General features: G+C 34.3%; 1 protein-coding gene across 1 annotated transcript; it reads right to left on the reverse strand.

Annotated features, from left to right (window-relative positions):
• Nucleotides 1-4,726: 4,726 nt before the first annotated feature.
• On the reverse strand, nucleotides 4,727-10,280 carry LOC130729349 (uncharacterized). Its single transcript, XM_057581075.1, has 10 exons — nucleotides 9,847-10,280; nucleotides 8,544-8,894; nucleotides 6,831-6,903; nucleotides 6,591-6,703; nucleotides 6,335-6,419; nucleotides 6,072-6,144; nucleotides 5,813-5,868; nucleotides 5,283-5,348; nucleotides 5,013-5,078; nucleotides 4,727-4,933 (listed from the first exon to the last, which is right to left on the reverse strand). The coding sequence occupies exons 1-10, from the start codon at nucleotides 10,011-10,013 to the stop codon at nucleotides 4,853-4,855; spliced, it is 1,131 nt and encodes a 376-aa protein (XP_057437058.1). The 5' UTR covers nucleotides 10,014-10,280; the 3' UTR covers nucleotides 4,727-4,852.
• Between the last annotated feature and the right edge of the window lie 3,214 nt (nucleotides 10,281-13,494).

Raw genomic sequence — 13,494 nt, forward strand, 5'->3', positions numbered from 1 at the left:
GGTATGAAAAACGATAGAAAGGTGGGGTTTGAATAGCGTTTTAAAACTAAAAATTCGTCCAACTTGAGATTTAAATAAATCTCTTCAAACACAAGGATAAAGGTACTAAGATAAGAGTTGAGGAAAGCACACAATGATTTTATCCTGGTTCAATTGATAAATCCCTCAAGCTAATCCAGTCCACCTGTTAAGGTGATTTCTTCCTTCTTAGAATGAAGGCAATCCACTAATCAGAGTTTGTTACAACTGCCCTTGCAACCTGCAAAGTGACTAACTAACAATACACTGACTTAGCTATCACTAAGATTCACTCTCTTAGTCTTCTCAAGGATCTAACCAACCTTGGTCTCCTTAAGGAACAAATAAACAACTATTTAAGAGTTTAGGTTTACAAAGAAATGCTTTTCAGAAAGCTAAAGTAAACACACTAAGTTCGGTTTGAAGAAAGATTGCTAAGAGAAAATTTGAATATTGCTTGCGCGTGAATAAGTTTCTTTTGCGGCATCTTTCAATCTTCAGCCTCTTTAAATACTCCAAGGATTAGGGTTTGGACGTTGCATGGAGATGCTACCGTTGGAGGGCAGATATGGGATTACCAGGTTCTGCTGTGGCTGAGCATGTTAGGTAAGGTCGTCAGGATAGTACAATTGCTTTTGTACTTTGGATAGTGACATGACCTTTATCCTGACTTCTGATCAGAGCGACGCTTCGTGTTGGAACTTGTGAAGCTTGTTGATCAGAGTCAGAGGGAAGCATGGATCCTCTGACCTTTGTAACTTCTGATTCCGAACTCAGAGGAGAAGTACTTGGTCTTCAGAGCCAGCTTACTCTTGGACTTCAGAGTCTTCACTTCTCAACTTCTGGACCTTCATAGCTTTTAGACCTTCAGAGCCTCTGGACCTTCAGAGCTTCTGAACCTTCAGAGCGTCTAAACCTTCAGAGCGTCTGGATCTTCAGAGCGTCTGGATCTTCAGAACTTCTGGTCTTCAGAACTTCAAGTGATCTGAATCCACATCAGAGCTTAACTATCTTCAGATCTTCTGAAGCGTTTCTACTGTTCAGATTGAACATAGACAGTGCGAAAGCGTTGCGTAGGTAACTCTTTGAGTAAAGTGCTTCTGATTTATGTGTAATTAGATCAGAATCAGAGCCTGTCAAGTAAACACTTAGAGAACACGTTAGAGTACCATAATTGTTCATACTTAATAGTTAACTTGTAATCATCAAAACATAGAGTTGTACTACATGATCAAAACTTGATCTTACAATAATAAATGTCCACTTAGAATTTCAATGAAGCATTATTTGATGTTTTTCCATATAATGCCCCTATAAGAACAATAAATGAAGAGAGATAATAATACACTTTAAAGGGTAAATAAGAAAATAAATATTATGTTTTAAAAATTAACAAAATTAATTGCATTCTTTAATATGCGTGTATCATTTCTAAGTGGACACTTATATTGAAACGGAGAGAGTATATGCCAGTTTAAGATTTTGGTCAAATATAAAATTTAAGACTTTTGATTCTTTTCAAAATACCAATTAATTTCTCATAATATATTTTACCAATATTTATCTGTAATTAAATATATATATATATATATGTATGTATGTATATGTGATGTATCTTATGATAACAATAATTTGATATGAGAAAATAAGAATAAATCATGATTGTTAGATTTAATCATGAATGATCAAGATTAAAACTATTTAATAAACTTAAATAGACTAAAATATGATGTAAGTAAAATTGATTGAACATATTAAATGTAATATGAAAAAGTGACTTAAATAAGTATTAAATATACCTAATATTATAATATTTAAATATTGTTGATAAAAAAAATATTTAATATACTAGTAAATTGAAGCATTGAATTCTATATTTAAGTAAAATTGACTTGGACAAGCATTAAATTATATATTTAATGCACTAATAAATAAATATTGTACATAAAATTGATAAATAAAAGTGACTTGAATAAGTATTAAATATACTTATTATTATCATATTTAAATATTTTAAATAAAAAAATAATATTTAATGCACTAATAAATTGAAGCATTGAATTCTATATTTAAGTAAAATTGACTTGGACAAGCATTAAATTCTATATTTTTATGCATACAGGTATCTTCTCGAGGAGGCAACCTTGGTGGAGTGGGGAACATCCACATCATGGTGGATCAAACTCTTGTAATAGAGTTTTTTTTTTCCATTTATAAGACTAGAACCCGAGACTTTACTCAAGGGGAATCAAGTATGTACCACTTGAACTAATCAGTCGTTTGCCATTTAAACCTATTATGATTGACTTTACAATTTAAAAAATATAAATTTATTCGTCTATCTAATAAATAGAAAAGTTTAAGTGAAATTATATAATTTAGAAACTCTAAAAATTAATTCTCTTTAAAAAGAACACAATTACCTCAAAATATGATAGTAATCAAAATTAAGTAAACTTGGACTCAAAATTACATAATATTTTTTCCGAACAAATATTATTGAAATGAAATAAAAAATTTAAATATTCTTTATAGTGAAACAACACTTTTGATTTTTTAAGCGTTTTGGACCGATCACCAGCATTGTTCCTTGGTGGAACAGTTTAACCGACCGATGCATTTATAAATACCATGGTCATAAATTACCATCATGAATTTGAGCTTTCTAAAGCTATTTGTAATGTTTAATTTTTAAATATTTATATTTTAATTACCATTTTGTCTTTCACTAAAGCTAATTGTACTCTAGATAATATTAATATGGGTGTCAAAATATTTTATCTTATTTAATTAACGTAACAACATTGTGTTAATTGAGTACTAAAAATAAATTTTACACTAGATCGATTCTGCTTAGTGACATTTTTATGGGTTAATTATGTTAGATAATTATTAGTATTGGTCACTGAATAAAATTTTCAACGAAATCAGTCCCTTAACTTGTTGTTTGAGGTTTCCATCCTTCCACCCAATTGAGGGCTGATGTGTCATGCTCGTGTGTCAGTTTTTAACAACGTGGATTTTTTAAAAATTTTAAAATGCTCACGTGGAACACAAAGGGACCAAAATAAAATAAAATGATTTTTCATCATACCCTATCATCTTCATCCCCGGTCAATTGGTCATCTTTATTTTCTACCATCTTTTTACAACTTCAACTATTTTATTTTTTTTAGTACATTGGAAAGATTTCAACCTTTTTATTTAAAAAAACCTAAAACAATTCTAATTCCAGAAAAAATTTATTTAATTGTCTATTAAAAAATAAAAAACCCCTCATTTTTCTAATGCTGAGTTAATCTTTGTTCTCTTCTTCCATTGAAAATCAAACCAAACCCAGAAAATTTTCAATTCTTCTCCTTCATTTTAAAACACCTCTCCCCTCTCTTAAAAAAAAAACCTGAATCAACCCCATCCCCCTTTTCTAACTCTAAAAGTACTGTCTCCCCTCAATCTTCTCTCATTTGTGCACCCATCACCGTCCTCCTCTATCTCTCTCAAAATAAACCGCATATGATCCTTTGTGACACAACGACGTCGCGTACGAGGCAACAATAAGAAGTGCCACCACACTCCTCCTCTCACGGGATCAACCTATTGCTCGTGGAAACAATGACACGCCTACGACTTCTATGGCGAGACCATGATCCCTCAACGTTACTCTAAAACAGCGACAAGGTCATACCTAAGTCGTTTGTGACGATAGGGATGGATTTTAGATCTGGATTTGTTAGGAAGAAGAACTGAATTTTTTTATGTGATGATGAAGCATGAATAAGAAGGAAATGGAGATAGATTCTAGGTTTTCTTGAACTAGGTTTTTCATATTTTTTTAGAAGGTATTTTTTTTAGATAGGTTCTAGGTTTTCTAAATGGTTTTGAATTTTTTGATTTTTGTCATAGGAATTTTTATTTTTATTTTTCATGATAGGTTCGGAAATTTTGGAGATAGTTTCTTGGTTTTCAAAATGGAGAAAGAAACTTTTTTTATTTTTCTTTCATTAAAATTCTGGGTTTTGATCCGGGTTCTTCATTTTCATGATTAAGGGAAGAGTGATGAAGATGAGATGATGAATTTTTTTTATACTTGTCCTTCTATACTCCATGTAGGAAACAAAAATTAATATATAAGGAATAAAAATTTCACATTGTTAGAACCCGACACACAAGCATGAGACATCTGCTCATTAGCCCTATATTCCCTCTGACCAAGAGTTTGTACAAGTGTAACTCCCACCTCCGGGATGTTACTTTCTAAATCTCTTCACCTATCCTTAGCGGGTTCCATCCAGGCATCCACCATCGCTCGCCCTTCACCCTTATTCCACTTAAGCGGTATAAGCGGTGTACAAGGACACACAGGCCCCTAGGTGAGTGCTTTATTCTAACAAGGGGTTTGCCCATTCCAATATACACAAAAGCTAACGTGATCACAAGACTACAAAACTTAACATTACAAGATTTAAGACTTTACATTAGCTGACAACTAGCCCAACAAATATGGTTAATCAGCCATAGTGATTGATTGATGATTTTTCCTGGGTGATATATAGAGTAATGATATATACACACCTCACTTTCTTTTTCATCTTATTTCCACACATTTTTCTTCATATCTCTTTCTGCATTCCTATCACATCACAAATCATATCACTCATTTCTCTCTCTTCTCTTCTCATTTATCTAAAATGAAGGTGGAAATGAGACGTCAAGAGAACATTATTCGTGATATATAAGCAGGAAAAGGTTCAACAAATAGATGAATTAACTTTAAAGATCACTTATATACATATTTGGAATCAATATTTCTAAATATTATAAAGCATTCCAAGCACTAGGACAAGTAACGCCGCCTGAGGTAAAAGAATAAAGCAGTTGAAGCAGCCACAGCATATGGGAAAATAGTCCAAAACCCCTGTACAAATAAAAAGGTCAAGTTCACATCATTTCTAACTAAACAAGAATTTAAAAGCTCAAAATCACATTTTTAATACCACAACAGTTGCCACAGTAGCAAGAGCAAACATAGGGCGTTCCCTCAAAAGGAATCCTATTCCAAGCTGATGAGTGATCACATTAAGAAAAGGAAAAGTTAGGTTAAAGCACTTAAAAATATATAGAAAGAAAAGATAGACGTTCCTGTTATTTTCTATGCTTCATAGAACCCGTTTGGATGCAAACGAAATAGCCTTTATTAGAGCCTATGTAGTGTTTTTTCTACAGAAAAACTTTAATAAGCCTGTTCCGAACGGGCTCATATTCACCTGAATGGGAAGTGTGAACAGACCCCCGCAGCACACCCCTGCAAAAAAATAGTTTGGAGAAATACCCTGCACTTGAAGAAGAGTAAATTGATTATAAAGAGGTAGACAAAGTTTACGAATGTGTTATTTGTTTGTTCATAGTTTTGTTATGGGTTCAGAGGAACTTGAGAAATTTAAAAATAAATTATTAAAACCAATTTTACTTTGAGAAAGATCTATTGATCTGGCTTCATCTTGGTGTCCAGCTAATGATTATTTAGTCTGACCCTTCTTGTGAATTTGTAGCTGAAATTTGTATCTGTATACTAATTTCCAATGTGTTATGCTATTAGTGTAATTTCTTGTGGTTTTTTCCCCTCTTAACTTCATCAAATACGCAACGCGAATCTATTCGATTAAACGAGTAAAGGGCTGTGCCTGTGAGTGTTTGAAGCATAATGCAAGCAATATTTGCTTTAAGGTCAAAAACAAAAAAAACTGGCAAACCAGATCCACAATTGCTAGCACATCAAACAGTTTCATTCACTAACCAAGGCGCCTGCTAGAAAAGCTGTAGGGTTTCTCACTCCAAGAGAGAATCGTTCAACTGCCAAATGTCAATCAGAAGAACATCATAAACAATAGTGCACTTTGGCACAGAAAATTATATTATACTCATACACAAAGACATGGGCAGGTATAACCCAGAAATATATGTTCGATTAATGTTTTGACAAGTGATTTCAGTTTTCCCAAATTTTCGTAAATCAAAGCACTTGCTTTGCATAATAAAAAGTTCTTGGAGCTTACCAAAACCAACAAGATTGCCGTACTTTTGTACAACATTTGTGATCTCCAAAGCTTTTTCTTTGCCAACTCCTAGCTATTGACATTAACCAGAAAGAGAGTATTTAGGAATAGAAGGAAAACATTGACAACTAATTGGCAAATACAGAGAAGCTTAAGCCTTAATTTGCAGCTCCCATTCTTCCCATCCTACATGGATTTGATTTCCAGATGTATCATTATGAACCTAACCAATTCAGGTTCAGAAGAAAATATGTAGAACTTACCTTTGAAGAAACATCACCAGATACACCAGATTGTCTGAAAAGCTTCCCCAAGTAAAAGGGTATCAGGTCACTGATGCACACTCCCCTGAAATACAGAGTTTTCAAGTACAATATACATTCCATGACGAAAAAGTTCTAATAACAGGGAAATTGCCACACAATGTGAATTGAAAGGAATCACCAGTAGTTTTCAATGGATGTAAAACAATGCGTGTAAAAGAAGTACATGACTGTTTAGATGGAAGTTGCTAATTACCAGTAAACCCATAGAACAGTTGATATGATGTACGAAGCGTTCCTTGAGAAAGATTCTGCCAAAGACTGCCATGTTCCATCCAGAGACAGAAGCCTTGCTATTGATATACCAACCTAATCAATTCCTCAAAGATAATTAAACGATTATAATAATAGTGAAACCATAAAAATGTTTTCGTTATGGGGAGAATTACAGTTGAAAAGCAAAGAAGCAACAGAAGTACCAGTGAAAAGCACAGACCCAAATATTTAAAGCCTCTTCACTAATGAAAAGTCCACAGCCTGCAGCCATAAGCAACCAAAAGTAGACCCATCTGCAGGGAATTCAGATAACGGTTAGCACATATGAAAAGTAAATGAAATAAAATTTCAAGGGGAATTTTAGGGCACCTCTTAACGATACTGTAATATGAGGAATAAGTGCTGTGAGCATGTGACTTAAATATAAAAACTTTTAGGAAACACAAACAAGTCCATTCATGCTTAATATAAAAAGATCTATTTATAAATTTTCTTCTCTTATACGTTGTTTCGTGATCATGCATAATACATACACAACCCAGTTCATGTAATAAACACAGAAAATATGAACTATGCTTTCTTCTTCTAGTATATTGTGTCCTGTGAAGATACCAACTCAAAATTTTCGGAAAAAAGTAATTTCTGCAGAATGGTATTCATTTAAAATGAAGATAGGGGAAATAATGAAGTGAATTGAACATTTATAATATAATCTGTAGTACATTGGTTCAGCCAGCTACTCTTGAATGTAGTTCATGATACCATATCAAGCCTCTAAATTATCTCTCCATGTCCTAGGATCCCAAACAAATTAGTCTGGGCAAAAGACAAAAGAAGGGGAAAAAAAACCACTCCCTACTCATTTTAAAAACAAATGCATTGCAACTTTTGGCCTATATTCATAAGTTTCCATTCTTGTCCACTAAATTTGCAGCCACCTAGAAACTCCAGTAACATATACTTCTGAACCAGCACTTTTCACTTCAGACTCCCAGCTTATTGCTCATGAAATCACTCATTCAAGCCTAATTTTTTCTTCTTCTAGTTCAAATCTAATATGATTTCATGTCTAAAGCCCTCCACAAAGTAACAATTGGCAGAGTTTCTATATATATATATATCCTTTGTTACTATTAGAATTTGGGAGACCTAACTCTACCCAAAAAGCTAGCTTAAGATGTGAGGATTGTCTTTTATATAAGGGCTATCTTGGCCATATCTCTAGTCATGTGGGACCTCTCAACACACCCCCTCACGCGCCCAGGGCTGGACATCTGGAGCATGGAATATGCAAAAATAAACATTTGCGGGTGGCCCATATACGGGTGCTCTACACTTAACGGATCTATGATAGGCTCTTATACCATATTAGAATTTGAGAGACCTAACTCTACCCCAAAAGCGAGCTCAAGAGGTGAGGATTTCCATCACATATATAGGGCTATCTTGGCCATATCTCAAGTCAATGTGGGATTTCTCAACAGTAACTGTACTGGGAAAAAAATGCATATACTTTATGTTTACATGGAAACAGTCTGGTAGCAAGAGATTTCTTGTTCTGGTCAAAAGTTTACTTTTGTGCTCATTAACAGTGATAGTTTCAAGTAAATTTATATGACAAATACTTGTCCTAGATGCATAGATGAGTCCAAGTAACAGAAATAGCAAACAACAATATTAAGAAAACATAACTAAATCTACAAGAAAACAACAAATATGCAGCCATAAAATGAATAGATTTCCCATACACTAGCAAGAATACGTGTTCCTCCAATTTGAAATCACTGCTCAACTCAAATAAAAGTGTTGAAACTTTGAGAACAGCTAAAGTGTAACTGCAAAGTGTTGCAATGAGTGACAAAGAGGACACTCTCATCAGCAGTCAGCACATATGTTTATCAGTATTATCCAGTGTAAGGGAAGCAGGGTGTACCCTGGTGCATATTCAGGAAGTATGACGCTGTATCCAAAAAATTTGAAAGCAAAACCACCAGGGGCGGGGGCGACTGCTGAAGAGGAAGAACCTTCTGCTAGAATCTGTGGACGAAACGTTGATCCAAGAATAGGTTTGTTGCCAATGGAAGCTAATGTTGCTATTACAGCTATGCCCAATGCAATTGCTATCATTGCCAGGAAGGAGATTTCTGTCTTGTTATGCCCCCCTTTACCTTTTATTTGCACCTCATTAACGAAGCTATCTTGCGAATCTGGTTCTGGTATATTCTTAGGTTTTACAGCCTCAAAATTTTCCGCACCTTCTTGCTTAAAGCATCTAATTCTGCTTCTGCAACGTAAAGGTAATTTAATTGTGCTGATAATTATAATGATAGTAAAAAAAAGGAATCAAAATAACAAAGCAACACCCTAAGAGGGCCAAAAACATAAACATCATTCAGGAGGGTCTATGTTGTATAAACAAACTCATCTCTTTATAGATGCAACATAGGCAAAACATAAATAATTAAAGAACTAATAAATCTTCAAGCTTATAATTTTACCAAAACATTACATTCAACATACGTCAATGAGCTTTCATAAAAGACACTGCTCATTTGGCTAAGACATCCTAAGAAAATTTTGTGATTAATATTGGACTGGTCTGAAGTGACCAGCCATTGGCGACTCCTTCATTCGGTTCCTTTATGCCTTCTCTATCTGGTGAGCGACTTCCTTACCTAGCGAGTGACTCCACATCTTGGCGAGCAATTCTCTATCTGGCGAGCCACCTCACATTTAGCAAGCCCTTAGACATGACTTCTTCATCCTGCGGGCAACATCTCCATACGTGGGCGGTCCCACATTGTCTATATGTATTAGCTGTCTCTTTTGATCATTCAGGCATTCTTCACGCCATATTGGCGACTTAGGTATTTCTCGCGCCATGTTGGCGAGGCATGTATTTTATATTCTTAGGCGACCCCGCCCCTTACTAATGGGTTATGTTTATATGGACTATGCACTGAGGTTGGAACTAAGGATAGACTTGGCTATGTGGAACAAACGCATCAAGTTCATAAAAATTAAAAATCCACTTAGCGCAAGGCATGATCCAAATGCAAAACTGAAAATATGAGAAGTTGGAATTCTTGCATATTTTACCCTACATCTAGGCTAAACCAAAAAATGCAAAATGAAATAATATTTTCAAAAAAAACAGAACAATATAAGAAATCAAATGCTGAATCTGAAGAGCAATCACATTCACATACAAGAACAAAAGGAAATTGGAAAGTTACCCAAAGAGTTGAGAAACATGGGCAACTACTACATTCTCGTTTGCAGACAACCTGCGACGGACATTGAAGCAGCAAAAGTGTGTAATGGGTGTAGGACTACCACATCGTAGACTGGGTGTGCGAAGGTTTAAGAAATATCCGCGTGGTAAAACAGGCGCTACAGACATTGTTGGAGCTCACACAGCTCCAGTCACTAGCAGTGAAATTGAAGATATATTTGGTGATGATAATGAATTAACGATGATGATGGGTTGGAATAGGGTGACGACGTCGTAGACAGAGATGAAAGGTGAATTTGGGTCCATGTGGTTGGATGTGAACCAGTGAGAGAGAATGGAAGGAAAGGAATATGCCTTGAGTGGAGATACTCTTGAAAGTTCAAACATGGATATCTTCAAAAGGGTATCTTCTATTGAAGGTGGAAGATCGAGGTTGTCTACTCTAATGAGTTGTTTTTGAAAATTCTCAATGGAGTTAATTGTCAAATTAATCATTGAGTTGGCTTTGTCCCTCCTTTCAACAAAAAAAAAAATTAATAATTGAGTTTGTAAGCGAGTTTGATTTTAGTCTTTTTAAGAAAAAATAACGTTTAACAGCGGTCAAAAACTGTCAGTAATTGTAAAATTGATCGCCACTAAACGTCATTTTTCCTCAGAGAGACTAAAATCAAACTCACTTACAAACTAATGAACTAATTTGACCATTAACCCTTGTTATTGTCATCATCTCACATCTAGTTAAGTCATTTTTATTGGTAAAATTTGAAAACACCCTTAATTTATTTTCTCGCACTTTAAAAGTGTTTGACATTCACACTCTTAAAGGGTGTCCTATGGATGTACCTCATACGTCGCCACCAGATTGGGGACTAGAGGCATGACGTATCTCGAGCTACGAGGAGAGTTCCTCCGGGGACTCACTGTCATAGAGTTATGGGGCATGCGTGCCTTCTTGGGTAGAGTGCTTGCTGTGTTTGAGCTGAGAGCGTAGAGTTTTGACCAGCCGAGTATGTATTCAAGGGATAGGTTATGTTCCGGTACATAACTTTCTTGTGGTCCTCTAGCCTTGGGATTGTAGGGTTGTATATCATACTTATGGAGTCATTTTATTCATAGGATTTCATAGTTGATTATGATTCTTCTCTACTATGTCATGTTGTGTTGTATTCATTTGTTGTATAGCTGATGTTGCTTTCAAGTACTTTTCTTGGTCAAGGTCGGAGGTATATTTATTTATTATTTTGAATTATGCATGACATGTTTTGATTTTTTTTTTAAACCAAAATAAAAAAACTATGTGCACTTTTTATGTTTTCTTAAAGAAAACAACATGCTTATTTCTTAAAGGGTTACTTTTGTTACCCCATAAAGTCGGGGTGTTACGGTGAATGTAATATGTATATATAACGTTTGGCAAAAACAGGTGCTCAATAGGCTATTGTTTTCCTCATAGTCCCTAATCCTCCTAATGATGTTGCTCTTCTTCTCTTGGCGGCTGCTATAGGAACTAGTTTCACCCGGCCTTAATTAGTCTCAAGTATTTTCGTATGCTTTGTTGTTTTCTCTATTATTATTACTCTCCTGTATCAAATTATTATATTATATTCAATTATTCATACCATATCATATTATATAAATAATATAATATATTATTTTATTTTATATTATATTTTAATATATTATACTATATTATTTTAATATATTATACTATATTATTTTTATTATATTCCATTCTATTATATTATATTTTAATATATTACACTATACTCTATTATTTTTATTATATTTTGATATGCATGACTTAAGCATATAGCATCGTATTAACTTCTCTTCTCCTTTTCAAAAAAAAAATCTCTTCTCTTTCATTATTTTATTTTAATTGTAAAACTACTTTTACTTGGAATACGAGTCTTTTTTTTTAAGGTACAAGTCTCTTTTTGAGTATCATATATTTCTTTTTCTAACGGTTAATAATTTTTTTTTGACGTTCCCTTAAATAGTAATAATTATTTTGTCTAATACTTATATAACTATTATATTTACACCAACGAAACAGGCGATTAATTCTAGTGGTAAATCTTCTAAGTCAATGTATTTTTATTATTATATAAATTTTTTTTTTTAAATTCAACATCAAATATATTAAGGGCCATAAGGAAAATAGTTCATTACATCCACATCAATTACCGAAACTACTGTTAGTGCTAGGGATGGCAATGGGTAGGATCGGGCACGGGTTTTACAATTACCAAACCCAAACCTAAATCTCAGAACCCAAACCCAAACCCAAACACAAGCTCTTATGGGCGATAAAATGAAATCCATGCCCAGACCCATTGGGTTTTGGATTTACCCGAAACCCAAACCCAAACCCATTCCTTACGTGAAATAGGAACCCGATCCATAACCTACTTTCATCCTCATCCATCACCAAAGTGAGACAACAATAATTTAGAGTTTACTTTCTCAAACATATAAAAGTACAATTAATCATCAAACACTAAGAACAAAGTTTATAAATATATACATGTATGAGAATTTTTTTGTAATTTTATTTTTTGGGTATCTTTGGGTTCGGGTTTGGGCGGGTATGGACATGGATTTAACTAATACCAAACCCAAACCCATAAACTGCTACAGTAACGGGCAAAACCCAAACCCAAACCCAAATCCAGTCAACTCGGTTTTTGTCCGTCAAATCGGATCGGGTTCGGGCGGGTACCCATGGGTTTGGGCAAAATTGCCATCCCTAGTTAGTGCCTTAGTGGAACCTCTTCTACCCATACGATATTGGCATAAGTGTCAGTGTTTCTAGCTAGGAAATCCGCAACAGTATTATTACCCGTGCGTCGAACAAAAGAAACATAAGCATAATCAAAAGCTGAAAAATAAAATATGACAATCACTAATAATGGAACTCAAATAAGAGCGCCCCTCCTCATGAGACATCCAAGAATTGAACAACTGCAAGCAATCCGTCTCCAAAGCAATCCGACGAAACCTCAAGTCAGCAGCTAGTTGCATCGTCCACCGCAATCCCAAAGCCTCAACCAGAAGAGGAGAGTCTATGGAAACTGGGAAGGAACACGCAGAAGCCATCACCTCACCATCACAATTACGTGTCATCTTCAATGTTAAATATGTTTTTAGTTTCTGTAAAATACGGTTGAATCGTATTTGGTACCTCCAAAAAGAATGCAGAACTTTTAGTCACCAACATTAATTAAATAGGTAAAGTTAGTCATTGCGCGGTGCATTTTTTGACAGTTTAAATCGCCACAAGTGTATTTGTGGCGGTTAAAAATTGTAAGACTGTTTTCACATATTTCATTAATGCTAGAGACTAAAAATTATGAATTTTTTAGAATGACCAAATCCAATTCACCTCTATTTACGGAGACTAAAACATATTTAACCATATTCTCCATTTTTAATTATTACTATCTTTTTTTTTTTTAAAAGTACTATCATATTTCTTTCCCCATATATATGTGTGGTACTAATATGTTTTGTTAGCCCTCTATCGTCAAAGAAAAAAAAAACGTGAACTCTTGTAAAATGACTTTTAGCATGCATCAATCTCTTCTTTTAAGGGTTATGTGCATTGCTTTGGTTTTGGTTATGGGCTTAGGTAAGGAAGTTAAATTGT

This window comes from Lotus japonicus, chromosome 1 (assembly GCF_012489685.1).
Source record: "Lotus japonicus ecotype B-129 chromosome 1, LjGifu_v1.2".
Lineage (NCBI taxonomy): Eukaryota > Viridiplantae > Streptophyta > Magnoliopsida > Fabales > Fabaceae > Lotus > Lotus japonicus.